This window comes from Aotus nancymaae, unplaced genomic scaffold (genome assembly GCF_030222135.1).
Source record: "Aotus nancymaae isolate 86718 unplaced genomic scaffold, 86718_ANA_hifiasm-v0.15.2.pri h1tg000040l, whole genome shotgun sequence".
In the NCBI taxonomy this organism is placed as follows: domain Eukaryota; kingdom Metazoa; phylum Chordata; class Mammalia; order Primates; family Aotidae; genus Aotus; species Aotus nancymaae.
This window is the reverse complement of record NW_026988454.1, coordinates 130522597-130550014: the sequence shown is the minus strand read 5'-3', so window position 1 is coordinate 130550014 and position 27418 is coordinate 130522597. Positions and strand designations below refer to the sequence as shown.

The window sequence follows — 27418 nt, the reverse complement described above, 5'->3', positions numbered from 1 at the left end:
ACCTCCTCCCATCACTCACCTGTCACGATGACCACAGACAGGGGGCCCACACGTTGCCCATCATGTAGTCCATAAAAGTTCATCTTGTATTTTCTCTCAGGCTCCAGGTTATAGACTGTGACCTCCCGCTGGTCTGCAGCCACAGGTACCACCTGGGGCTGCCCATCCCTGTCCTTGTACTGGACCATGAAGGAGTCAAACTGGCCCTCAGGGACCGTCCAGGAGAGGCCCACGGAGTTGGGGGTCACCTCTGTCGCTGTCAGCTCCCCTAGACGTGGCTCCAGTGGGAACTCGGTGGCTGGAGGGGTCTCTTCTTGTTGTGGGGCTGGAACAGAGACGGTAGGGGGCTGTTAATAAAGAAACCCCCTTTTTGGCTGGGCTCAGTGGCTCACATCTGTAATCCCAGCACTTTGGGAGGCCAAGGCGGGCGGACCACAAGGTCAGGAGTTTGAGACCAGCCTGGCCAACAGGGTGAAACCCCATCTCTACTAAAAATACAAAAAAATTAGCCGGACATGGTGGCGTGGTGGTGTGCGCTGGTAGTCCCAGCTACTCAGGAGGCTGAGGCAGAAGAATCGCTTGAACCCAGGAAGCAGAGGTTGCAGTGAGCCAAGATGGCGCCACTGCATTCCGGCTTGCCAGCTTGGGTGTGACAAAGCGAACTATCTCAAAAAACACAAAAAAAAGAACCCCCCTTTTCCCTTTTCTTATAGTAATGATGTCTATTTATTTATTTATTTATTTATATTTTTGAGATGGAGTCTCAATCTGTCACCCAGAGCAGTGGGCAACCTTGACTCACTGCAGACTCTGCCTCCCGGGTTCAGGTGATCCTCCTGCCTCAGCCTCCCAAGTAGCTGGGACTATAGGCGTGCACCACCATGCCTAGCTAATTTTTTTAATATATATATATTTTTAGTGGAGACAGGATCTTGCCATGTTGGCCAGGCTGGTCTCAAACTCCTGACCTCAGGTGATCCACCTGCCTCAGCCTCCCAAAGTGCTGGGATTACAGGGGTGAGCCACCTCACCCGTCAATGTCAGTTGCATTTGTGGAACCCACAAGATGGTTTTGATGTAAAAGGGCATTGGTCTATCTGTCTGGTCAACCATCTTTCACTAGGTCCCTCCCCAGTGTCTGAGGCTGCACTTGTTGGGGGAGAAGTGTGTCAGCCATCACTGCGACCCTGGGAAAGTGCTGACGTTCCATCTACATTCAATGACTCCAGACTTATGCCCTCTGTCCAGACCTTCCCTGAACCCCAGGCTAGTGTTTGTGCAACGTCTTCCTTGGAGGCCTACTTGGGTGTCAAACTCAACAAGTACAAAACTGAGCCTCTGAGCTTCCCGACACCTGCTCCTGCCACAGCCTCCTCACCTCAGTAAGATTACAACTTCATTCTTCCAGCTGCTCAGATCAAAACCTGCAGAGTCATCCCTGAGTCCTCTCTTACACTCCACATCCACCCTGTGGTTAAGTCCTGTTGTCACTACCTTCAGAGTCTGACCCCTCCTCACCACCTCCAAGCACCACCGGCTCCTACTGGATTATCACAAGTCTCCCAGGTCATCTCCTTCTGCCCTCACCCCCCTTCGGTCTGTTGGGTCTGCAGCCAGAAGGATCCTGTTAACACATTAGCCAGAGCCGGTTCCTGCAGTGGCTTCTATCTCACTCAGGGTGAAAGCCAAGTCCTGCAGTGGCCTCTAAGGTCCCATATTCATCTCTTACATCATCCCCTATTGCCTGCCCTCCTCCAACTCCACCCCCAAACGCACTGCTTTCCTCGCTGTCTGCAGACATCTGGGGGCGCTTCCTGCCTGCCAGTCTCTGCATTTGCTCTTCCTTCTGTCTGGGACACTCTTTCCCCGAAGACCTGGGTGGCTGTCCTCTCACCTACTTCTGGGCTTTCCTTAGATGCTGCCCTCGTGGCGAGGCCCTCGCCATCCCCTGCTAGGTTCTGCTTTTCTCCACCACTCATCACTGTCGCATACGGTGACACTGACATTTCTGTGCAACGTGTTGCCTGTCCCCCTCCACTAGAATGTGAGCTCCGCAGGCAGGAGCTTTGCTTTATTCACTGCTGTGTCCCAGTGCCTGGCACACAGTAGGTGCTCCATAAACGTCTGTAAAACAATGAGTAGTCTGCAGGTCTGGGCTCAGGACCTGCTGATCCCCACCACTCCCGCACGAGCTGTCCGGAAGGGAAGCACTCGTTAGTGAGCGAACTAGAAGGTGGTCCCAAGGGGCAAAATGGTAGAGAAGGTGGCTGGACGGGTGGGGCTCCTAAGAGCTTGTTTCTCTGGCTTCCTTGGGAGGGCAAGACAATGTTCCAGGCAAGTGACACCTGCTTAAAACGGGCTGGTGACCAGGCCTCAGGCAGACAGAAATGAGTCATGGTGGGGAGGGCAGGTGTGGAGGCAGCTGAGGGGTAGGAGAGAGCAGAGTGATCCCCGTGTATTGAACATCTGCTATGCACAGGTACCAGGCCGGGCATTTTCTCTCATTTCATTCATCTTCTAACCTTAGTTGTTCCTGTAGCATCCATCCCCTGCTCCTTTTTGCCCTCTCTGAACTTCTTTTTTTTCTTTTTTTGATATATCGCCCTGTGGCCCAGGCTGGAGTTCAATGGTGCCATCTTGGCTCACCTCCGCCTCCCAGGTTCAAACGATTCTCCTCTCTCAGCCTCCCAAGTAGCTGGGATTATAGGCACCTGCCACCACACCCAGCTATTTTTTGTATTTTTAGTAGAGATGGGGTTTCACCATATTGGCCAGGCTGGTCTCAAACTCCTGAACTTGTGATCTGTCTGTCTCGGCCTCCCAAAGTGATGGGATTACAGGAGTGAGCCACCGCGCCCGGCCGCCCTCTCTACACTTCTTTCCACAAGGGAATGAAACTGTCCTTAGCCATCAAGCTTTATTGTTGGTGGTTTGGCTTAACTGGAAAGGTGCAATTATAACGATTCATGACTCTGGCAGTCACCATGCTACATGTGGGACAGTCTTTTCCCAATTTCAAAATGTGTGTAATGAGCTCCATGCACCTATCCCGCTGACAACTGCACTGTGTGCGCTGCCAGGCACAGCCCCATCTTGGTGGGCTCCAGCTGCTTCGCCACCTTGCTGCTCTGATAATGTGCACTGAGGCCCATTTCTTTCCTAAAGGGCCTCATCTATTTTATCCAGGATGTATAAAGTACATGTTTCAAAATATCCAGCATTAGAACGTGGATATACAGGGATTCCCCAGTGGGAAGGTCTGAGCGAAAAATGAATGAGCTGAGAAGATGCCAGACATGTTACATCACCACGTCTAACCGCGAGAATAAACTGAGTGGAGTTTACTCCCTCCTGAATATGAGGAAGCTGAGGTTCCCGGCAAGGAGGTAAGTTCTTTAAGATCACACAGCTGGCTGGGTGAGGTGGCTCATGCCTGTAATCCCAGCACTTTGGGAGGCCGATGCAAGTGGATCACCTGAGGTTGGAAGTTCGAGACCAGCCTGGCCACCATGGTGAAACCCCATCTCTACTAAAAACACAAAAATTAGGCCAGGCGCAGTGGCTCATGCCTGTAATCCCAGCACTTTGGGAGGCCAAGGTGGGCAGATCATGTGAGGTCAGAAGCTCAAGACCAGCCTGGCCAAGATGGCAAAACCCAGTCTCCATTAAAAATACAAAAATTCTCACACCTGTAATCCCAGCACTTTGGGAGGCCGAGGTGGGTGGATCACGAGGTCAAGAGATCGAGACCATCCTGGTCAACATGGTGAAACCCCGTCTCACTAAAAATACAAAAAATTAGCTGGGCATGGTGGCGGGTGCCTGTAACCCCAGCTACTCAGGAGGCTGAGGCAGGAGAATTGCCTGAACCCAGGAGGCGGAGGTTGCGGTGAGCCGAGATTGCGCCATTGCACTCCAGCCTGGGCAACAAGAGCGAAACTCCGTCTCAAATAAATAAATAAATAAATAAAAATAAAAATACAAAAATTAGCCGGGCATGATGGCAGGTGCTTGTAATCCCAGCTACTCGGGAGGCTGAGGCAGAGAATTGCTTGAACCCGGGAGGTGGAGGTTGTAGTGAGCCGAGATCATGCCACTGCACTCCAGCTTGGGTGACAGAGCAAAACTCCAACTCAAAAAAAGCCAAACCAAAACACAACAAAAACACACACACAAAAATTAGTTGGGTGTGATGGCAGGTGCCTGTAATCCCAGCTACTCGGTGGGGCTGAGGCAGGGGAACTGCTTGAACCTGGGAGGCAGATTTTGCTGTGAGCCGAGATCACGCCACTGCACTCCAGCCTGGGCGACAGAGCAAGACTCTGTCTCAAAAAAAAAAAGAGCACACAGCCGAGAACAGGGGAAGCCAGGGAGGAACTCAGTTTGTCAGATTCCCAAACTCCATTTTTTTCTACTGCACCGCCTCAGTCGGTGCCTGACAGAGCCCATCCTTCCCCCAGGGACCAGGCACAAGGCCTCACAGAGCCCAGTGTTGGTCCCTGGGTCAGAGGGGCAGAGGGAGGATCACTCCAGGAGCAGCCCTGGCAGCATGTCTGGGCCTGGCACCAGCCTCCACCCTACAACCTCAGGCCTCAAGGAGAGTCACTCAGGGTGGGTCTCCCCTCTCCCTCTTCTCAGTGCTGACTGAGGCAAAGAAAACAGAGAGTGGAAAGTTCTGGAAAAAAAATCAACCATGTCATGACAAAGCTGAGCTTGGTGGAATTAAAGAAACCATGTTCTGGAAAACTATCTCTTTCTCTACTTCTACGTTTGCAATCTTGCTCCTTATTGTACAAGTTGTTTTGAGAAAGGTGTGTCTTTGTTTCTGTGAGCAAAGGGAAAAAGAGATTCCCCTCCCTGTGACCGGGCAAGTCAGCAGGAGGGTCCCAGAGGCACTGCTGCCCACTCAGCCTCTTGGGCTGAAGCCCTGGAGAGGAGATGCCCAGGCTGGTCCTGCGTGGCAGTGGATGTGGCCCTGTAACCAGGCCAGAGAGAGAGGGTGGAAGGGATGATCTTTGCTGTAAAATCACTTGCTGGATGAGTATTAAAGAAAGTTTTGTGGTCAGGAGTGGTGGCTTACGCCTATAATCCCAGCACTTTGGGAGGCCGAGGTGGTGGAGCACTTGAGGTCAGGAGTTTGAGACCAGCCTGGTTGACATGTGAAACCCCGTCTCTATTAAAAATACAAAAATTAGCCAGGCGTGGTGGCGTGTGCCTGCAATCCCAGCTACTCGGGAGGCTGAGGCAGGAGAATTGCTTGAACCTGGGAGGCAGAGGTTGCAGTGAGCCGAGATTGTACCATGGCATTCCAGCCTGGGTGACAGAGCAAGACTCAGTCTCAAAAAAAAAGAAAGAAAGAAAAAGAAAGCTTGCTTCGAGCTGCATTGATGAAGAGGCCAATGTCTTATGCACATTCTCCCATCCAAGTACTAACCAACCTGACCCTGCCTAGCTTCTGAGATCAGAGGAGACAATGGGGCACGTTCAGGGTGGTATGGCCTTAGATTCATGTGCATTCCGACGAAGCAACTGAACCAGCTAAAGGGGACAAAGCAGACCCCAAAGTAAGAATATTTATAGCAATTCTCACAGCAGACACTGGCAGCATTTTTACTTTTTGCCAGGCCTATCCTGGATGCTTTACATCTGTTAACTCACTTAACCCTCACAATAGCTCTGTGAGGTAGGTGTCATTTTGCGGACAAGGAAACAGAGACGCAGAACGTTTTAAACTTGGCTGTGCATGGTGACTCACACCTATAATTCCAGCACTTTGGGAGGCCGAGGCAGGCGGATCACACGAGGTTAGGAGTTCAAGACCAGCCTGACCAACATGGAGAAACTCCATCTCTACTGAAAATACAAAATTAGCTGGGCATGGTGGTGCATGCCTGTAATCCCAGCTAATCAGGAGGCTGAGGCAGAAGAATCGCTTGAACCCAGAGGTGGAGGTTGCGGTGAGCAGAGACCGCACCACTGCACTCCAGCATGGGCAAACAAGAGCAGAACTCCATTTCAAAAAAAAAAAAAAAGAAAGAAAGAAAGTTTAAAAACTTGCAAGAGAGGAAACAAACAGATGGAAAAACATTCCATGCTGATGGTTAGGAAGAATCAATATTGTGAAAATGGCCGTATTACCCAAAGTAATTTACAGATTCAATGCTATCCCCATCAAGCTACCTATGACCCTCTTCACAGAACTGGAAAAAACCACCTTAAACTTCATATTGGAACCAAAAGAGAGCCCGCATAGCCAAGCCAATTCTAAGCAAAAAGAATAAAGCTGGAGGTATCACACTACTGGACTTCAAACTATACTACAAGGCTACAGTAATCAAAACAGCATGGTACTGGTACCAAAACAGAGATATAGACCAATGGAACAGAACAGAGGCGTCGGAGGCAACACAACATATCTACAACCATTCAATCTTTGACAAACCTGACAAAAACAAGCAATGGGGAAAGGAGTCCCCGTTTAATAAATGGCGTTGGGAAAACTGGCTAGCCATGTGCAGAAAGCAGAAACTGGACCCCTTCCTAGCACCTTACACTAAAATTAACTCCAGATGGATTAAGACTTAAACATAAGACCTAACACCATAGAAGAAAACCTAGGCAAAACCATTCAGGACATAGGCATAGGCAAGGACTTCATGACTAAAACACCAAAAGCATTGGCAACAAATAGACAAATAGGATCTAATTAAACTCCAGAGCTTCTGCACAGCAAAAGAAACAATCATTAGAGTGAACCGGCAACCAACAGAATGGGAAAAAAATTTTGCAATCTACCCATCTGACAAATGGCTAATATCCAGAATCTACAAAGAACTAAAATAGATTTATAAGAAAAAAAAAACCCATTCAAAAGTGGGCGAAGGATATGAACAGACACTTTTCAAAAAAAGACATATGTGAGGCCAACAAACATATGAAAAAATGTTCTTCATCACTGGTCATTAGAGAAGTGCAAATCAAAACCACATGGAAATACCATCTCATGCCAGTTAGAATTGCAATCATTAAAAAATCTGGAGACAACAGATGCTGGAGAGGATGTAGAGAAACAGGAACACTTTTACACTGTTGATGGGAGTGTAAATTAGTTCAACCATTGTGGAAGACAGTGTGGTGATTCCTCAAGGACCTAGAAATAGAAATTCCATTTGACCTAGCAATCCCATTACTGGATATATAACCAAAGGATTATAAATCGTTCTATTATAGAGACACATGCACATGTATGTACATTGTGGCACTGTTTACAATAGCAAAGACTTGGAACTAACCCAGATGCCCATCGATGACAGACTGGACAGGGAAAATGTGGCACATATACACCATGGAATACTATGCAGCCATAAAAAACGATGAGTTGGTGTCCTTTGTAGGGACATGGACGAACCTGGAAACCATCATTCTCAGCAAACTGACACAAGAACAGAAAATCAAACATCGCATGTTCTCACTCATAGGCGGGTGTTGAACAATTAGAACACATGGACACAGGGAGGGGAGCATCATACACTGGGGTCTGTGGGGGGGACTAGGAGAAGGACAGTAGGGGGTAGGGAGTTGGGGAGGGATAACATGAGAAGAAATGCGATATAGGTGACGGGGATGGAGGCAGCAAACCACATTGCCATGTAGGTACCTATGCAACAATCCTGCATGTTCTGCACATGTACCCCAGAACCTAAAGTGCAATAATATATTTAAAAAAAAAAAACTTGCTCAGGGCCATGAAAGCTGGTGGTGCCCTAGTCCCCAGTGACGTGCTCTTTCTAGGTGTTCCCCTGGCAGGTGGCCTCAAGACTCCACTGGAGCAAGGAGAGCAACTGGTTACAGGGGAGCTGGGAGCCAGCAGTGAAAGGGAACCAGAGTAGGCCCCTGCCCCTCACTCACCAGTCACACCCACGGCGGACACGGGGCCCACGCGCCGCCCCTCGTGGAGGCCGTACAGGTGCATCTTGTACTTGCGCCCGGGCTCCAGGCCCCCCACGGTGACCTCGCTCTCCTCGCCTCCGACACGCACCGCCTGGGGCTGCCCGTCCCTGTCCTTGTACTGCACGGTGAAGGAGTCGAAGCGGCCCTGGGGGACGGTCCAGGAGAGGCTCAGCGAGTCAGGGGAGGCTCCCGTCACTGTCAGCTCCCCCAGGAGTGGCTCCTCGGGGGGTTCTGGGGCCTCCGTGCTGGGTTCTGTGGGGCTGGGGGTCTCGTCCACAACCTCCTGAGGAGCTGAGAGAAGAGACAGAGGCGTAAAGGGCTGCTGGCTTTGCTGCTACTGCCAACAGGGGATAGCCACAGAAATGCCCTCATGCTGCGGGCTCAGGGGCTCTGTAGCGTTTGTATTCGCCATTCAGTCACTCATGGATGGAGAGGGCTGAGACAGCCCCTACCCCATCCTGCTCTGGTGGGTTCTGTGTGGGTGATGGGTCTCCCTTCATGTCTGAGAAAGGAGCTGAGATGGGAAGAGAGGAAGCCTCTGAGGGTTCTTCCAAACCATGTTCACTGACAGCGCTGACCTCAGACAGCCAGGAGGGCAGTGAGGCTCTTCCCACCTGCACCCTCCCCACGGCACTCTGGCTGCCGCACCCCTCATACGAGGATTGGACCACAGAATGTGCTCCTGCCACGGCCTCCCCAGGCAGCCCTGCCCCTCCCTCCCCTTTGACTCCAAGGAATGAACTGCTAAGGCGGGGCTCTGGGCAGGAGTGGGAGAAAAAATTCTGGGGTGAGTGGGATCCAGCGAGGGCCCTTCCCTGGCGGGCTCTGGAAACACAGCCCTGTGGGCACCTGCTCGCCCCCTGCAGTTAGGTCTCTGCTGAGGCTCCATGGTGTGGGGAGACTGTGGCACCAGGGAAGCCAGCCCTTCAGTGACCCACTCCCTTGTACACGGGGGACTAATTTGGGATAGATTGAGGAAAGAACCGGCACAAATGACAACCCAGGGAAGGGAGGGAGGTGGGGAGCAAAAAAGATTACTGGGAAGTGAGAGACTCGGAGAAATTGCAGCTCACTCTGAAAAGGTTTTGCTGCTCCTTGCACTATGCTAAGTGTTATCCGTATGTTAACTCATGTAATTGCAACAGCTCTGTGTGGTGGTAACCATTATCATCCCCACCTGACAGAAGGGAAAGCTGAGGCACAGAGGGGTTAAGCAACTTGCACAAGGTCCGTAGGAAGGAAGTTGCAAGGCTGGTGGTGAGACTCGGGCATTGGCTCTGGGGTCTCTGCTCCTAACCACTATCCACACTATCTCTCATCAAAGAATTCACAGGCCATGGGAATGGCACCGCACAGGGAAAGGCTGGGCAAATGGAGGAACAGGCTGGGGTGCTGAGCTCAACGCAATCCCTTTGCCCTGTTCCAAGCAGGCTGGGAGTCAAGGAGTCGGGAGCTGGGAGGAGTCCTCTTCATGCTGCAAAAAGGCTGAAGAAACGTGGTGCTCTTGTCACTTGGATCTGCCACCTCCGAACACAGCAGAAATAGCAGGAGGGTGTGGGGAGCAGGTAAGAGAAGCTCAGAAGTGACCACGGCCCAAACCAGACCATGAAGGAGCCTGGTAAAAACTGTGAGGTGAGAACACAGTGACTAAATGGGGAGGACATCTGTGGGGAGACAGCCCCAGGTGGAGGGACGAGTCCAGGTGCTTCGAATGGGGGAAATAGGACCTGCCCTTGGAGATGAAGAGTAAGGCTGAGAAAGATGAGGAGCTGGAGGCTGGATGAGGGGACCTGGCATGCAGAGGACAGGAGAGCAGTGGAGGAGGACGTGGGTGGAGGCTTTGGCAAAATGAGCTGAGAAGGTGAAGGTGGAGGGAGGCTGGAAGGAGCCCCAGCCAAGTCCCACTCGCGGGATGGCGCTAGCAGGCGAGGGAGGCCTGGCAGCCATGACTCACCAGTCTTGGCCACCACAGACTCGGGCCCCACACGCTGCCTGCCACGAAGTCCGTAGAGGTTCATCTTATATTTCCGGTCGGGATCCAGGCCGGGGACGGTAACCTCGTTCTCATCCCCCGCAACAGGCACTGCCTGGGGCTGCCCCTGTGCATCCTTGTATTGGACCGTGAACGAGTCAAAGGGGCCCTGGGCCACCGTCCATGAGAGGCGCAAGGAGTCTGGGGTCACGCCGGTCACCGTCAGTTCCCCCAGGACGGGCTGCTCCAGGGACTCGGGGTGAGGGGGCTCCTCTTTCCTCTCTGGAGCTGTAAACAAGATCCAGCCAGGTGCTGAACTGGCAGCCTGGGACTGGGGCTTGGGGTTTGGATGAGATGTCACACCTACAGGGGGTGGGGGGGGTCACTACTCCATTAATTTGAATGCTGAACTCCTGGGCAGTCTGACACAGCCAGGGTATGACACACCTTCTGGGCCTTGGGGAGCTGCTGCTTGGGATGGAAGGGGCCCAGCAGTGCGGGGGAGTCTGGCTGCCCCTCAGCCCAGGAGCGGTGCCAGGATGCTGGAGTCAGCTGTCTTGCTGGGGGATTCCAGCTAGTTTCAGGCTAAAGGCAAGTATGCAGAGGGCTGAGAGGGGGTCACGTGGGGGCTGCGGTGGCCGCTACTCACCAGTGGTGCCATCGGCTGTGAGAGGCCCATACCGCTTCTTGTTCGCGATCCCAAACAGAGTGAATCTGTACTTGTGGTCAGGGTCCAGTGAGGAGACAACAACTGAACGCTCGGGCCCTTCCACAGGTATGACTTGGGGCCGTCCATCCCTGTCCCTGTACTGGACCATGAAGGTATCGAACTGGCCCTCAGGGACAGTCCACGAGAGGTGCAATGAGTCTGGGGTGGAGTCTGTCACCCACAGGTTTCCCAGGCGGGGTGGAGTCCCTGGACTTGGGTCAGTCCGAGGCACTAGGAAGAGCGGGTAGAGAGAAGGGAAGGACTTAGGTCAAAGGAGAATGGGGAAGCCAAGTCCCACATAGGGATGCTGTGTGAGGCTGTGTAGGTTGCTCACTGCACAAAAGCACACTTGCTGAGGGAGTACAGAGGGACTGAAATTCAGTCAACATTCTGCTTGCTGAGCTGTGTGCCCTGGTGAGGAGCAGTGTCCACTTAGAGGAATGGGTGCCTTCTTCCAAATGGCATGGAAGCACTGTGTGGACCTGTGTGGCTCTGCCTCCATCCACAACCCGGAACAGTAGGGAGAAAGAAGGGAGCCCAGCCAGGCCCTTTCACATGTCCACAGCCAGGGAAATCTTCCCAGAACAACCTCCACTGCTTCCAAGCCTAACTACTAGCTGGCTGCTTCTCCAAGAGACGAGAGCACAATCCTTGAAGTGTTTTAATGTGAAACAGCCTCCCTCACCTACGCTGCAGCCCTCCTCCTCAGGAACTTTGACCCGTGGGTGGACTCACCCACCTGCATCACTGACCCTTCACTCCCCAGCGGCTGTGCCATCAGCATTTCAACACACTACTGTCACATCCCTTCCCCGCATTCTGCGTGCATCTCTCTCCAGCCTCCATCTTCCCTCTTTGCTCGCATTCCCAGTGCGGATTCCAGAAAGTGATGTCTACACTGATTGTAGCCATGTCCTCGTCTCCATCGCCCTCCCAATCCAGCTTCACCCTGCCACCAGGCAGCAGCTCTCATGGAGGCCAGTGGTGACCTTGCCATTGCTAAATCCTGTGGATGCTCCACAGCCCTTGAGTCACTGTTCTGGAATCTGACAAGTCCAACCACGCCCTCCTTCCTGGAGTCCAGGACGGCACCCTCCCCGATTCTGCCCCTCCCTGCAAGTCACTCCTCAAGCTACCCTGTGGGCTCTTGTTCCTCTGCCTCTGCTCTGAGTGTAGGCCATCCCCAGGGTTCCAGTGGCCCTGTCTCTTCCCCAGCCCCACATTGCTACCCTGGCGCCTCAATTCATGTCTCCTAGGTGTGCTTTAAGGAGTAAGTGTCGTGATCCACTTAGAGAACATCTTGATCACAATTGACTGTTAATAAACGCACGAAAGATATTTATGTAAGTGTCCCTTAGATGTTGATCTAAGTTTATATAAGGCGTTGTTCCACACCTCTGCTGCTCCGTGCCTCAGGGAATGGGACTGTCTCATCCAGAATCCTGGGGGCTGCCTGGTACGCCTTGCTTTCCTTTGCCTCCCACATCCAGTCCCACTGCCACATCCCAGCCAATCCATCATTTTTTTTTTTTTTTGGAGACAGGGTGTTGCTCTGCGCAGAATGTGGATAGCATCCAGGCTGGAGTACAGTGGCACAATCATGGCTCACTGCAGTCTTGGTCTTCTGGGCTCAAGTGATCCTCCCACCTCAGCCTCTCAAGTAGGTGGGACTATAGGCACGCACCACCACAACTGGCTAATATCTTTTGTTGTCGTAGAGATGGGGTCTTGCTACGTTGCCAGGCTGGTCTCAAACTCCTAGCCTCAAGTGATCCTGCTTGAGGAGGCCTCGGCCTCCAAAGGTCCTAGGATTATAGGCAGGATCCACCCTGCCAGCCCTTACCAGCTCTTAACTCACATTTCCAGCTAGTCTCAGCAGCAGCCACAGTGCGATTTGCAAGATAAATATCTAGTCACATCACTCTCCCACTTCACCCTTCAGAGGCCCTCTAGGGGCCTTCAAATGAGGCCCAATCCCCTCAGCACAAACCAGAAAGCCCGAGATCAGGCCCTTTGGCAGTCCCACATGCCCTGTTCTCCAGCCGGAAGAAACTGTGACAGTGATTCTCCTGCTGGCCATGCTCTCCCCACCTCACTCACCGTGACTCCCTCAGCCTGCACTGAGCTTCTCAACCTCTGTGCCTGCCCCACCACTACCTTCCCTTCAGAATTCAGCTCATGCACCACTGCCTCCAAGAAGCTTTCCTGGAGCTCCCAAATGGGTTCCCAAAGCACTGAGAAGACCTCCTTCAGGGCAGTACAGAGGGCAGGGTGTTAGTGTTGTCACTCACAGGTCTTGGCTTCAGCCACCAGGGGACCATGCCTCTTCTTGCCAACGAACCCATACAGGACAAATTTGTACTTGCGGCCAGGATCCAGGGAGGTGATGACAGCCGAGCGCTGGGGCCCCTCCACGGGCACCACCTGGGGCTGCCCGTCCCTGTCCTTGTACTGGATCACGAAGGAGTCAAACTTGCCCTCGGGGACTGTCCAGCGCAGGAGCAAGGAGTCAGAGGTCCTGTCCGTCACCGTCAGCTCACCCAGGCGTGGCGGGCCTGAGGACTTCCCAGGCTTCTCCTCATCTGTGTCTGGAGTTTGGGAGCCAAAAGCAAAGCATAGTGGACTCAGTCGTTCTTTGTCTGTGTCTCCTTCCCTCTCCCCTGCCCACCTCACTCCATCCTGGATAGCTCCCTCCCTGGAAGACTATTTCCCTGCCCCTCAGCCCTCTGTGACCAGCTCTCCTGGAAGAGGGACGTTTCCCTCTCAATCTCCACTCCTTCCCTTCTAACAGTTTCTCCATCTCTCACAAGGTCTTGGTCCCTTTGCACACCAGGATCTTTGGGGGGTTTCAGGCCCCCCCTGGTTCTGCATAAGAGTTTTAGGCCTCCCCGCTGCAGCTTCAGAGGAGTCTGAAGGCTCCTCCGCCCACCTGAGCTGCTCTCTCTCCCACCACGATCTCTTCCAGAGGTGAGCTTGGGATCCCACAGAGAGGAACAAAGAGGGGATCTGAAAATCAGGTACCCTGGGTCCTGTCTTTCACTGGCCCTGCAGACCTCATCCATGTCTGAAGTCCTGATGGCTGTGGAGCCCCCTGCCCCAAGGAGCCTTCACCCCCAGCAGAAACTGGCTGATGGAACCATGGACTGCTGTCCACTGCAAACCAGGCTCCCAGGGACAAGGTGTCGGGGGCTGAGGGTCAGTGTCCAGAGGCCTTCCCATGCCCACCCTGAAAGATCTGCAGGGCAGGGAAGGATAGAGGAGCAACTGAAGAGTGAGGGCAAGGGACAGTGCAAGGAAAGCTACAGGTGGAGGACCAGGGACCTTCAGCCTCTCTCCTGGAATCTCTGTCCCACCATGGAGCTTTTTTCCTCTGCCTCTTTCGCCTCTCCCCACCTACCCTCATCATTGTTTTAAGATCCCCCTCCATTGTCTTCCCGATGAATCTGCAATCCCTTTTCTCCTACTATCCAGCGCCAAACATCACCCCTGCCCTTCCGTGGACCCTCAGTATCCATCCCACCTCTGAAGGCCCAATAGCCCCAGCTTCTTCCCCAAACTCAGGATACTGATCTGAGCAAAGTCCAGGATGTACCCATAATGCCTTGGTAGACGATAGGGTCAGAGGGCTTGCCCCCAGGAGGGACCCCACGAAGTGACAGCTCGTAGGGGGATCCAGGAGCGGGTGGAGGCACCAGAGCCTGGCGGACGTCCCCTGGCAGCAGTTCCTCATGTGCCCTCGGCCCCTCGGGAACCCTCAGGCGCAGTTGGAAGTGGGCAAAGGTGTCGGGCTGGGCGGTCCAGGCCACACGGAGGCGCCCTGTCTCATCTCTGCCCAGCACCCTCAACTCTCCCAGCTCCTGGGGGCGCTGCTGCAGGAGAGGGGCCTGGGCCCCTTGGGTCGTCGAGGGGCCTGAGGGAGGAGGCTCGTCAGTAGTCCCCAAGAGGCCAGAGGGTGAGGACCCTAGGAAGGGGCAGGGTGAGAAAGAGAGGAGAGTCCAGTATGAGAACTAGAAAGGAATCCCCAGTCCTCAGGTTCTGCCCTCCAGCCTCTTAGCAGCCTCGAGACCCTCCACTCTTCTACTTCTGGTTCCATCACCTGGGCCACCCCTCCTCCCAAAGGTCAGCCAGTCCTCCAAATACCCCCATCTACCATTCCTGAGCAGACAGGCCTGTGCTTCAGGCAGGTAATAAGTAAAATAAATTCTGCTATCCCTCATCCCACAAGGCTTCCATGACCTCCAGCCCCCAGAGACTTCCATGCCCCTCCCCACATACATCCCCCCACCCCGCAACTGGGTGGTGGTCAGGTGGCTTCCATTAGTGCTGCAGTGAGAAGCCTGGAAGAAAGACAGTGGTGTTAGAGAGGGAGGATGCAAGAGGAGAGTGGGCAGTGGGAAGAAAGAGAGGGCGTGGGGGTGGACATCCAGGTCAGGTGGCATCTGGGCCCTATGGGGGAAGAAGGGGTCCACCACCCTCCCCACAGCAGCCACAGGGTGCCCCTCCCCAAGCCCAGACATCGTTCCTGTGGGAGAGACCAGCATAAAGTGAACCAGGAGGTCTGAAAAGCAAGCTCAAGAAGCAGTGGTTTCATCCCCCACATCCAGTTGCTGCCTGATGGCACTCAGGCCACCCCCACGCAGTTCTGATGTGTCTCTTCAAGGTCAAGGCCAAATTGTGGAAAACAGTAACCACTGACCGCAGTCTTCAACCACCCTCACCACAGTGAGTCAGAGCAGGAATCACTGTTTTCAATTCCCAGCCCACTCAAACCGCTCCAGTGAATCTTTGCAGGTGCCCCAACCACATCCCCGTCTATTGCCTAAAATAGCAATCCTGAAGCGACCCGGGAACCCCAAAGACGGGGCCGCCTTGACTTTAGGCATCCACAGGATGATGCCAGGACCCTGCGGTGAAGACGTCTTCTAGGGACACTGGACTCGTGCTTTGTCCCGGGGCCCCCTGGAGCCTGAACCAGGTAGGGCCTGAAGGTAGGAGGGTGCAGTGGGGGGTGGCAGGGGCGGAACTGATGAATGCAGGCTCCAACGGCAGGTGAAGCTGGACAGGGGATGGGTGTCCCGTGGCCCCAGCCCACGCTACCTGTGGTGGTGATGAAGGCGTAGGACTTGGAGGTCTGCCCCGCCCGCACCCCGTGGACCTCCACGTGGTAGGTGGTGCCGGGCCTGAGGTCGGGCAGGCTGACGGTGCGCGTGGTGCCCGGCACGGTCAGCTCACCGCCGGGGCCCTCTGCAGGCGGCTGAGGCCGCCAGCGCAGCACCACGCGCTCGAACTGGCCGCGGAGCCCGTCGAGAGACACAAGAAGCGCGCCGTCAGCAGAACTGCCCAGCACCTCAGGCTTGGGGTGGCGGGGCGCAGCCACCCGGTCGACGCCTTCAGGCGAGAGGCCGTAGATGCCCTGGTTGGAGTCCCGCTTCCTGGTGCCGGGGTCGGGGCTGGCGGTGGGGCGGGGGCGGCGGGGCGGGGGTGCGGGGGAGCCGTCGGGGGCAGCGGCCGCCCGACGCCGCTGCAAGTATTCATGGATGTGGCGCGCCACCGACGTGTAAGTCTGGTTGGCCCGCAGTGGGTAGCCGTGAGCCCGCAGGTGGCGCTCCAGGTCCTGCACCGTGCCGCGGAAGCGGCCGAGCTCGGCCGTCAGGTTGCCCCAAGGCCGCCGTGGGGGCTGGGACGAGCTTGGCCGGGGCCGGGACTCCTCCTCGCCTTCCTCTGCGGGCCTCGAGGGCCGAGGGGGCTGTGGGGGACGCGGAGCTGGGGCTGGCCGGGACTGGGGCTTGGGGGGCGGGGATGGGGGGCGCACCTCCGGGTAACTGTAGTGGCCTGGTGCTGCCAGGAGCGGAAAAAGGGGAGGAGAACAGGTCAGTGGCAGCTCCCTCCGGCACTTCTCCCCGCGGCAGCCCCTCCTCTATCCCTCCCACCAGAGCCAGAGGCCTCTTCCCTGTGCCCCAGCCCCACCTGGAAAGAGAACGGAGGGAAATCGGTCAGTGTCCCCGAGTCCCCCCATCCCCCTCCAAGCGCACCACTGTAGGTGCCCTAGAAAGAAGAGACAAGCCCATGGGTGGGGCCCTGTAGCTGAAGAAGAGAAAGGGGAGTGGGGGAAGAGAAAATGAGCTACAGCGAGGTGGGTGTCCCCCGTCACAGGAAAAGAAAAGAAATATCCAGGTATCTGTTAAGAAACCGAGGTTTAGTGGAAAATCACTGCTGTGAGACCCACCTCCCAGCAATCCCAATCCTGAAGTCAACAGGACTGATGATCTCTAATCTGCCTAATTCCAGTCCCACAAGATCTATCAGCACAAGGCCTGTCCCTGTACCTAAATGTAAATAAGAACGTCCCTTAACTGGCTGGATCAGACAGCATCTCCTATTCACTTCTCCCCCTGGGGCGGTCCCTTCTATAGTCTAACCTGCAGCCTTCCTACAGGACTCCAGGCATCTGAGGGCTCTGTCTCCCCAGTGGCCTCAGGACAGAGCAAGGCCCCCAGCAGGTGCCTGGAGACTGCCACACACCTGCCAGATGCATTCAGAAGAGCCTGTGAGCCCTGGGCCTGGGCTCCTGAAAAGGAGGATCCAAGGCTGTGAAACCAGGGCGCTTCCCTAACCTCTGGCCAGCCATACCTGTGTTGGCCCTGACAGAAGCTGGGTAGCTGACTGCCCGGCCCCGCTCCGCTGTGACAGTCACTACATATTCCACGCCCGGCATCAGGTCAGTCAGCAGTGTCCTGTCTGCTTCAGGGGGCACTTCCAGCCGTACCCTCTGGTTGCCAGCACTGACATAGGACACCACAAATCGGTCCACCTCGGCCTGGGGACGCAGCCAGCTGAGGTCCAGTGTTGTCGGCGTCACAGCCACCACTCGGAGGTCCTGGGGCCCATCGATCACTAGCCAAGTTAAAAGAGAGGAGGGCTCAGGTGGGTGTCTGGTTCTTCAGTCATCAGCTTTCCTTTCAAGAGCCTAGCCCCCATCCAGCCCCTCCCCTCTCCCTCTGGAAGGCAGATTCCCTCTCCAGTCCGGATCTCCACCCAGGACGCCAGCCCCCGCAGCCCCAGCTCTCACTGGTGGTGATGGTCTTGGAGGCAGGAGGGCCCCAGCTGGTCCCTCGAAGGGCTCGGACAGTGACCTGGTACTCCTGTCCAGGCGCCAGTCCTCTCTGGTCATAGGCTGAGGCAGAGCTTGGAACCCGCGCTGTGAATGGGGGGCTCGCCCCCTCTGTCTGTGAGAGGGAGCACCAGGTGTTTTGGGGGCTGGCACTCTGGCCTCTGCTGCTCAATCCCCCTTATCTCTTCTTTCTCCAATTCTAAACAGTGTCAACGTGGGACTGTGTGGAACTTGGCCCTGTATAAGCTAGGGAGCACAGGCAGTAACAGCAAACATGCTGAGAGCACTAACTCCTTGCCAGCCACTGTTCTAGGCGATTTACATACGTGAACTCACTTCATTCTCACAACAACACTATGAAACAGGTTCTATTAGTCCCACTTCACAGATAAAAAAACAGAGACACAGAAGGTCAAGTATCCTGCCAAGGTCACCAACACCAAGAAAGTGCCAAGGATTTAGGCCCTGAGAGTGTGATCCCAGAATCCCCTCTCATGGGCACCCCCTGTTCATCTGCCAGAATTCCACCCAACATGCACCAGGACTCTCCCTCCAGCTTTGCCCTAGCAACTCTGACTACCTGGGCATGAGGAGGCTTCTCCTAAGCTCAGTCCTTTCAGAACAAATGAAGTAAATCAAGGATACCCCTTCAAGTTACACTTTCTCCTTAAAGGGTCTTCCTCAGCCTGAACCTCCCGGCAGATGCCTGCTCGTGGCTGTGTAATGGATTGTAACCCACATCACAATCCTCCCCTTGAGAGACTTTTCTTATCTCTTCAGCAGGCTTGTAGGCTCCTCTTTTTTTTTTTTCCTTTAATTTTTTTTTTTTTTTAAAGATGAGGTTTCACCATGATGGCCAGGCTGGTTTTGAACTCCTGACCTCAGGTGATCCACCCACCTTGGCCTCCCAAAGTGCTAGGATTACAGGTGTGAGCCACCACACCCAGCGTAGGCTCCTCAAAACAAGACCCATCTGCTCAAAGTTCCACAGATATATTTCCTGATTGTTGATTTTGTACCTGACATCATGCTGGGCATTGGAGACACAAAAATAAAATATATTGTCCCTGTCCTCAGGTAGCTCATACTCTAGTAGCTAAACATATGGCCACATCTCGAATTTTATGAGATACTTACAATCTCTATGCTTAGCAAATGCCTGTGAGAAAACAACCCTCCTACAAGTGTACATTTAAGGTATTATGATTATGTGTGGTGGCACCAAAGGAAATCTCCTGGCCCTGCTCCAGGCAGGGTCTCCTAGAGCGCCTGCTGCTAGGGAAACAGGAGGAACTGGACATCTGTGAGCATTCTAATAGTCCCACATTTCGATGCGCTGTCCAGCCAGGACAGCCGCTAAGGACGCTCTGTTCTGCTTAGCTATGTTGGCCGTGATGGGAACACCTCCGTTCAGCCAAGTAGGATTGGAAATTTCAAAAGGTACTCTCCTAAACCAAGAGAACTGTGGGGAAATCAACATAGTAAATATTAAATTATAAAACCAGATGAGAAGGCCACGTAGAGATTTCTGGGTTGAGGATGAAATAAAGCTTTGTCAGTTTTCTGGGCTGAAAAGTTTTCGTAGACACACAGGACCTCCATCCCTCTCCTGCTCACCCTGCCCTAGTATACTCCAGCCTAGGAAGCCTTGGGTTAACCTCAACTCAAGACCCATGAAATCCTTACCCTTCCCAGAATTTCTTTGTCCATTTTCTCTCTGTGCTTGTGTCTCTTTCTCTTTATACCTACCCCATCCCCACCGCCTCAACACACACACACCTTGGATGCTCCCTGATGATGTCTGGTTCTTTCAGCGAGGCAAGCCTAGCCCCAGAGTTCTCCTTCTTCCATAAGATCAACCTATATTATCCTTTAGACACGTCTTGGTTCCTCCTGAGATCCACCTAGGAATAGTCCCCTGAAAGTCCATCAACCTAACCCACGTCTCCCATGTCTCCTAGCACCATCTTGCTGGTCTGAAGCAGGCTTTCTAAACAGATGCTGACAGCTGGCTCTGCCCCTTGGTAAAGCTTGGCTGCTTCACTGATTTTTTTTTAGATGGAGTTTTGCTCTTGTCACCCAGGCTGGAGTGCAATGGCATGATCTTGGCTCATTGTAACCTCCACCTCCTGGATTCGAGTGATTCTCCTGCCTTAGCCATCCAAGTAGCTGGGATTACAGGCATACACCACTCTACTAAAATTTTTGTGTTTTTAGTAGAGATAGAGTTTCACTATGTTGGTCATGCTGGTCTCAAACTCCTGACCTCAGGTGATTCACCCACTTTGGCCTCCCAAAATGCTGGGATTACAGGTAGGAGCCACTGCGCCCGGCCTGCTTCACTGATTTTGTTCTTGGCAAGTTTTAAACCTCATCCCAATACATCTCTGTTTTTAGACTAGACCCAAGCAAAAACTTCTTGGAGGCTGCAAGGTGTTGTGTCCCAGTGAACACTTGCATGACCCTGGTTTCCAGGCTGCAGAACACACCCAGACAAGGAATATCTGAACGTCTTTCTGATTCAGGAACTCACCTCCCTCAGATTCCCTATGCTTTCTCTCACATTCATAGAGGAGCTGGCATTCTGCAGAATAGCAACATTCCTTCACTTAGTGGGCCTCAGCTTGGAGGTGCCTCAGAATCACCTGGAGGGCTTGTTGCAATACAGGTTACTGGGCTTTGTGCCCAGACCTTCTGACTCAGGAGATCTGGGGAGGGGAGTCTGACAATCTGCATTCCTAACATACCCCCAGGTGATGCTGATGCTGCAGCTCCAGGGAACACACTTTGAGAATCACTGAGTCACAGTAACAGTGCCACATATGCAGGGAGAGGAGAAACCTTCTTCTGCATTCTGAAAAATAATTCCGGCTGGGTGCAGTGGCTCACGCCTGAAATCCCAGCACTTTGGGAAGTTGAGGCAAGTGGATCACCTGAGATCGGAAGTTCAAGACCAGCCCGACCAACATGGAGAAACCCCATCTCTACTAAAAATACAAAATTAGCCGGGCATGGTGGTGCATGCCTGTAATCCCAGCTATTTGGGAGGCTGAGACAGGAGAATCGCTTGAATTCGGGAGGCAGAGGCTGCGGTAAGCCGAGATCCCACCATTGCACTCCAGCCTGGGCAACAGGAGTGAAATTTCATCTCAAAATAATAATAATAGTAACAGTAATTCCAATAACTAGGTGTGTTCCTTGATCTGGAATAGCAGAGTTTGGGCTTTGAGAGAGAAGTGCTTCTGGGAACAGGGAAGGAAAGAGATAGAGATAGGCTTCTAGGATGACAGCAGCAGCCAGAGGACAGACAGCTACTCAATATACTCTGTGCCCACAGAAATGGACAGAGAACACTTGCCAAGGCAGAAGGTACAATGCCAGGGGCCAGCTACAGAGAGTGGAAAGCATAGTGTGAGGGTCAGTAGCCCAGGCCCAAGAGGAGTGTCTGGGGAACCAATTTTACAGGAGTGTCTTCTACAGCCAGACTCAGAGAAGACCCAGAACATGACAGACACTCATACCCAGAGCAGAATGGATGAGCTAAGAACATGGCCAAGCCTGGCATAGGCCAACCTGGCACCTCCACCTGGCTCTGAGCGAGGGAGAAGGTCTAGGACTTCAAGTGGAAAGCGGCGCCTTGACAACACCAAGGATGGGTTTGTATTTATTTACTCCGAGCAGGAGACATCTGCTGCACTAAAATCTCCTCTTATCTCAAGTGTTTATTTTAATTCTTCTTTCCCTGAAGTTCTTAGGAAAGTTCCTTTTCAAAGTCCCACCCTTTCAAGATTAGAGCTATGTAAATAATGTACACAGAGAAGAAGAGTGGGAGAAACACTTAAAAATGTTAGCGGTGCTTGTTTTAGTGAGCAGCAGCCAAATTGTTTTTCTTTTCTCTAGTTGCCAAATTCTTGTCCCGTGATTAAATTATTTTTATAACCAAAAAAAAAGATGTTTAAGCAGAAGAAAAAAATCCAAGCTATCTTGGTTGCGCCACAAAGTAGAGATTTCTGCTTCTGCTTTGGCTACAGAATGAGGCGAGACAGAACACGGTAGGGGTCTGGCCTGAGGGGTATAATGAGAAGACAAGGCAAAGTGGAGTGAGGATGACAGACAGTCCCTCTGAGCTGCCCCCTTCTGTCCTAATGCCTTCTGAGGCTTCAGGTCCTGGGAGTTATTTTTACAGAGTCCTGGCTCAGCTGATGAAGATGAGGGTGGCATGGCCCACACCCCATGGCATTTGTGGGATGATTCAGGAAAACATGAGTTGGATAGTAGAAATGTCAGAAGATTTGGAGCTGGGGAAATGACCATCTCTTAAAAGCCCAATCTGCACAAAGGGAGGTCCCAATTGAGTGACCACAAGGCTTTGTCCTTAGGGTGTGCCCTCTAATTTTTAAGAGTAAGCTGGACGGCCAGGCGTGGTGGCCCATGCCTGTAATCTCAGCACTTTGGGAAGCTGAGGTGAGCAGATTGCTTGAGCCCAGGAGTTCAGGACCAGCCTGGGCATGCGACACGGAGAAACCCCGTCTCTACTGAAAATACAAACATTAGTAGGGTAAGGTGGTGCATGCCTGTAGTCCCAGCTACTCGGGAGGCTGAGGTGAAGAATGACCTGAGCCTGGGATGCAGAGATTGCAGTGAGCTGAGATGGCACCAGTGCACTCGCACCTGGACCACAGAGTGAGACACTGTATCAAAAAAACAAAAACAAAAAAACAGCAAGTTGGAGGGAGACAGAGAAAAAACTAGTTTGGGTGTGTTGATGACAAGGAGGTGGGAGATGAAGTTCACAGCCTCAAAATTATTGCAACAGCCTAGACAGCTTGGCCCAAACTAAAAAGATAACATTGAACAGGACCAAATGCAAAGGCCTATATTTAGGTGAAAAGAAAAAGTGTATATAGTTGAATGTTGTCTTCTTTCCTACCTTTCTTCTTCCCTTCCTTCCATCTTTTTTCCTTGTTAATCTGTGTTTTCTAAATTTTCTGCACTGGGCCTATATTACTTTTATAGTGAAAAGTTACTTAAAAAAACAAATATGACCAAAACAGCTGCCCGCTTGTGTGACTACAAGTTAATATATGCTGACTCTGAGAAAAGGACTGAGAAATCCAGGGTAAGCCAGTGGGCCCCGCTTTGCCCCCACATTTTGGGGGAACATGAAAAAAGCAAGAGGCACAGGAAGGTAAAGGATTCAGAGAACAAAGACTTAGGGGAAAGGGGTGAAGAAACTGGGAGGTTTTGCCTGAGGAATGAAGACACCAGGCTGGTATCCCCACCCGAAGGCCTGTAGGGTAGGACACAGGGGAAGCAAAAAGCATTCCAGCTGCTGATGAATACCCAGCTAGGGCCAACAGACGGTGTTAGAATGAGGGCAGACTGGGATTCTGCAACAACAATCACAACTGACAGTGATGACCAACAATGGACTGCACAGCCTCAGGAAGTACGGAGCTCTCTGTTGCCAGGTGTTCCAATTGTGTGGGACCAATGCTTGCTGGAGATGCTGCAGAGGCCTCAGCGCCCAGTGTCAAGCAGGCTAAGAAGGCCTTTACAGCAGCTTCTGGAACCCAGCCATCTGGATTCAACCAGTGATTATCTGGAACTTCCTGCAGGTGGTGAGCCCTGCCCCCGCACCCTGTCCTGCCCACTCAGTCTCCTCCTGGAGCTTGGCATGTCTCTCACCGTGGGAATGAATTGAATTTCATAGGCATCCACAGGGCCAGGAGCCCGGGTCCACTCTGTCCGAACTGTTGTCTCCTCCAGGAGATGCATCCTCATGCCTTCAATGGCTGGCACCTCTGCCCAAGAGAATGGGGTAGGGAAAGCTGATTAGCACAAGGCAGCAACCCCCACCTGTAGCCCCTTTCACTCAGGGACATTCAAGAGGCCCATCCCAACTTCTGCTTCTCTTTGCTAGTGAGGAATAGCTGACAGAGGGCTCAGCAAGGCTTGGGTCTCCTTCACCTTCCCTCCATCTTCTGGAGCACAAAATCTCCCTAAATGCAACTAAATGGGCCCCAACCTGATCCTCAGAGATCTGAAGGCCAGTCCTGCCCACTGGCAACCCCTGTGGTTCTGCTGCCCCTGGTGGACACTGGCTCCTCCGAATGACATGCTCTCCCTCCACTCTTCCTCAGGCTCAGGTTTTCCCCATGGCTCCTGTTCACAGAACCACTGTCCCAGAGCACATTGGGGAAGGCTGGCTGCTCACCTTCCCCGCAGTCTTCACCGGCATACCCTTCTTTGCAGACACAGCTGCCATCGCGACACTCTCCTCGGCCACGGCAGTCCCCTGGGCATGTCTGGATGGCACAGTCAGGGCCTCGGAAGCCCTCTACACACACACACTGGCCTGCCCGGCACAGTTCCCGGGGCCCGCAGCCTCCAGGGCAGGCGCTGGCTGGAGGCTCTTCCTGTCCGCAGTCCTCACCGCCATAGCCCACGTGGCATATGCATACTCCCTGCACACAGCGCCCACGTCCACGGCAGTCAGCTGGGCACGTGCGGGTGGCACAGGTGGGGCCGGTGTAGCCTGGATCGCACAGGCAGCGCCCCTCCTCACAGCGGCCCCTTCCGTGGCAGTTGGAGGGGCAGGTGCGGATGCTGCAGTCCTCACCCACGTAGCCTTCCCAGCAGACGCACACACCGTCCTGGCACACGCCGTGCTGGCTGCAGTCGCGCGGGCACCGCCTCACACCGCAGTCCTCGCCAGAGTAGTCGTCCTCGCACTCACAGCGCCCATCTAGGCAGCGGCCGCGGCCTCGGCAGTCCCCGGGGCAGCTGCGCGTGCTGCAGTCTTCCCCTGAGTAGCCTGAGTCACACACGCACACGCCGTCCTCGCAGCGGCCGTGCCCACGGCAGTCCCCGGGACAGCGACGGCTCCCACAGTCCTCACCGGTGAAGCCCGGGTTGCACACGCAGCGGCCATCCACGCAGCGCCCGCGACCGCGACAGTCGCCAGGACAGGCGCGCGTGCCGCAGTCCCGGCCTGTGTACCCCGGCCAACACACGCAGCGGCCACTCTCACAGCGGCCGCGGCCACGGCAGTCCCCAGGACAGCTGCGCACACCGCAGTCCTCGCCGCTATAGCCCGCGTTGCAAACACACACGCCGTTCTCGCAGCGCCCGCGACCTCGACAGTCGCGCGGGCAGGCGCGCGAGCCGCAGTCAGGTCCGGTGTACCCAGGCCAGCACACGCAGCGGCCGTCCTCGCAGCGGCCCCTCTGGTTGCAGTCGCCAGGGCAGCTGCGCACGCCGCAATCGTCCCCGCTGTAGCCCGCGTCGCAAATGCATTCGCCGTCCTCGCAGCGCCCGCGGCCCCGGCAGTCCCTCGGACATGTCCGCGTGCTGCAGTCCTCGCCAGCGTACCCGGGCCAGCACACGCAGCGGCCGTCCACGCAGCGCCCGCCCTCGCCACAGTCCCAGGGGCAGCTCCGTGTACCACAGTCCTCGCCAGTGTAGCCGGGGTCACACACGCAGCGCCCGTCCTCGCAGCGTCCCCGCTGGCTGCAGCCCCGAGGGCAGCTCCTCACCCCACAGTCCTCGCCAGTGTAACCCGAGTTGCACACGCAGCGCCCATTCTCGCAGCGCCCCCTCTGGCTGCAACCGCGAGGGCAGCTCCTCGTGCCACAGTCCTCGCCAGTGTAGCCGGGGTCACACACGCAGCGCCCGTCCTCACAGCGTCCCCTCTGGCTGCAACCCCGAGGGCAGGAGCGATGGCTGCAGTCGGGGCCTGAGAAGCCTGCCCGGCACACGCACACACCCTGCACACAGCGCCCACGGCCTTGGCAGTCCCCGGGACAGGATGGCCAGCCACAGCTGGGGCCAGTGTAGCCTGGAAAGCACACGCAACGACCGCGGACACAGCGACCCTGATCATTGCAGTCATCTGGGCAGGACCCGGAGGCTGATGGTGGGGAGGAGGGAGGCATCTCAGCATCTGTGGGGTCTGAGCAAGTGGGCCCACCCCAGCCTGGCTCGCAGGAACAGGCGCAGCGGCTCAGATCAAACACACCGTGGAGACTGCAGAGGCTCCGCACATCTGTCTGACCTGGAGTAGAAGAGAGAGGCAGGCCTAAGTATCTCTCCTCGGAGAGACGCTGAGCCTATATAGTGCTTCTAGTGCTCCTATGTGCAGGGGCCCTAGCCAGGCCAGCCTCATCTCATAAGGCCAGTTATGAGATGTCTGCTCCCAGTTGCTAATATACGTAATGTATGCAGCCTCTCAGGGCCCTCAAGTATCCTTTGATTGACAGGTAGCCCAGCTCTGCTCTCCAAGTTGTGTTCTATGCTGCATCCATAGCTCAGAGGGTGAGGAAGGAATGCCTTCTTCTAATTCATGCCAAGGACCTTTATTGGCTAGTAGTGCCTGTCCCACCCTAACCCACCTCTCCACCCTCTTCTGTGATCACCTGCTCACCTGTGCCAGCCTGGGCAGCAGCAGGACAACATCCCCCAGTGCATTGTTCTTTGAGCCCCTTCACCAACTCCTCCAGGATCTCTAGCCGGACCCTCAGGGCCTGCACCTCTGAAGCAGGGACGGGGGGCTCAGTGCCTGGGGGACAGCCACAGCCAGTGGAAGGGGGCAGGTTAATGCGGTGAGTGAATACCACCTGCTTCTCCCCTCCTTCCACTGTGTGCTCGTAAAGCTGAGAAGAGGGGCTTCCCCCTCCTGCCCCCACTGTGCGACCTCCTGGCTGGGGAGGGGGCCGGGGGGCCGGCAGTGTCACATTGGACCGTGAAGAGAAGGGGCCTGCTCTGGCTGTGCCCAGCAGCACCAGGAGAGCCAGGCTGGAGGTTACAGGATGCTGGGCTGGCATCTTTCAGGAGGCTGCAGGGAGAGAGGGCACATAGGAAAGCAAGTTCAAAAAGGAGACAAAGTGAATCCCCTCTTCTCTAGCACATACCCACAGTCCCACCATCCACAAGTAATCTACCCAACTCACATGTATGTAAAAATTCACATTGAGCCCAACCCTAAAGGATACCCTCCCTGGGCAAGTCTGTTCTCTACCTCTCCGATATCATTTGGTTATCCTGCTCCTCACCCCCTTTTCTACTGTGTTCCCCTACACTGGTCTTTTGTTTGTCCCCCAAGCACTATAGGCTCTCACTACTCCAAGGGCCTTTGTACCGTATGTTCTCTCTGTCTGGGATGCTCTTCACTCCGCTCTTAAAGGCTGGCTCCATCTTCAAATCTTAACTCCCAGTTAGGGCAGTCTTCCACTACTCTCCATCACAAATCCTGTTCCTGCTCCTCATGGCACTTACTGCTGCCTGAGTTATCTGTTTACCTGTTTATTACCTTTCTCTCAATACTAGAATGGGAGCTCCATGAGAACGAGGACGTCATCTATCCCAGAACTCCTGTATACTTGTGTCTGGTACATAAATGTTTTGGATAAATGTTCTATCCGACACATCAATGTTGAATGAATTAGTGGATGAGTACCTAGGGCCAATCCTTCCCCAAGCATCTGGATCCCACCTCCTTCTGTCTTCTAAGAAAACTTAAAGTGTAGATTATCTTCTCCCTCTCTCTTTCACTTACTTTTTTTTTTTTTTTTTTTTGAGGCAGTCTCACTCTGACGCCCAGGCTGGAGTGCAGTGGTGCGATCTTGGCTCACTGCAACCTAACCTCTGTCTCCTAGCTCAAGTAATTTTTCTGCCT

General features: G+C 54.1%; 1 protein-coding gene across 1 annotated transcript in view; it reads right to left on the bottom strand.

Moving 5' to 3' along the window:
- The window catches only part of TNXB (tenascin XB), a 70227-nt gene that overhangs the window by 32734 nt on the left and 10075 nt on the right, over window positions 1-27418 (bottom strand). Inside the window, exons 2-13 of the mRNA XM_064361217.1 lie at window positions 26168-26578; window positions 23960-25798; window positions 23431-23546; window positions 17701-17857; window positions 17262-17525; window positions 15729-16469; window positions 14224-14592; window positions 12923-13219; window positions 10572-10862; window positions 9905-10210; window positions 7909-8241; window positions 20-325 (exon numbers count right to left, since the gene is read on the bottom strand). Coding sequence (XP_064217287.1) covers window positions 20-325; window positions 7909-8241; window positions 9905-10210; window positions 10572-10862; window positions 12923-13219; window positions 14224-14592; window positions 15729-16469; window positions 17262-17525; window positions 17701-17857; window positions 23431-23546; window positions 23960-25798; window positions 26168-26567 — 5419 coding nt within the window. The 5' untranslated portion in view covers window positions 26568-26578. The remainder of the gene's footprint in view (window positions 1-19; window positions 326-7908; window positions 8242-9904; window positions 10211-10571; window positions 10863-12922; window positions 13220-14223; window positions 14593-15728; window positions 16470-17261; window positions 17526-17700; window positions 17858-23430; window positions 23547-23959; window positions 25799-26167; window positions 26579-27418) is intronic.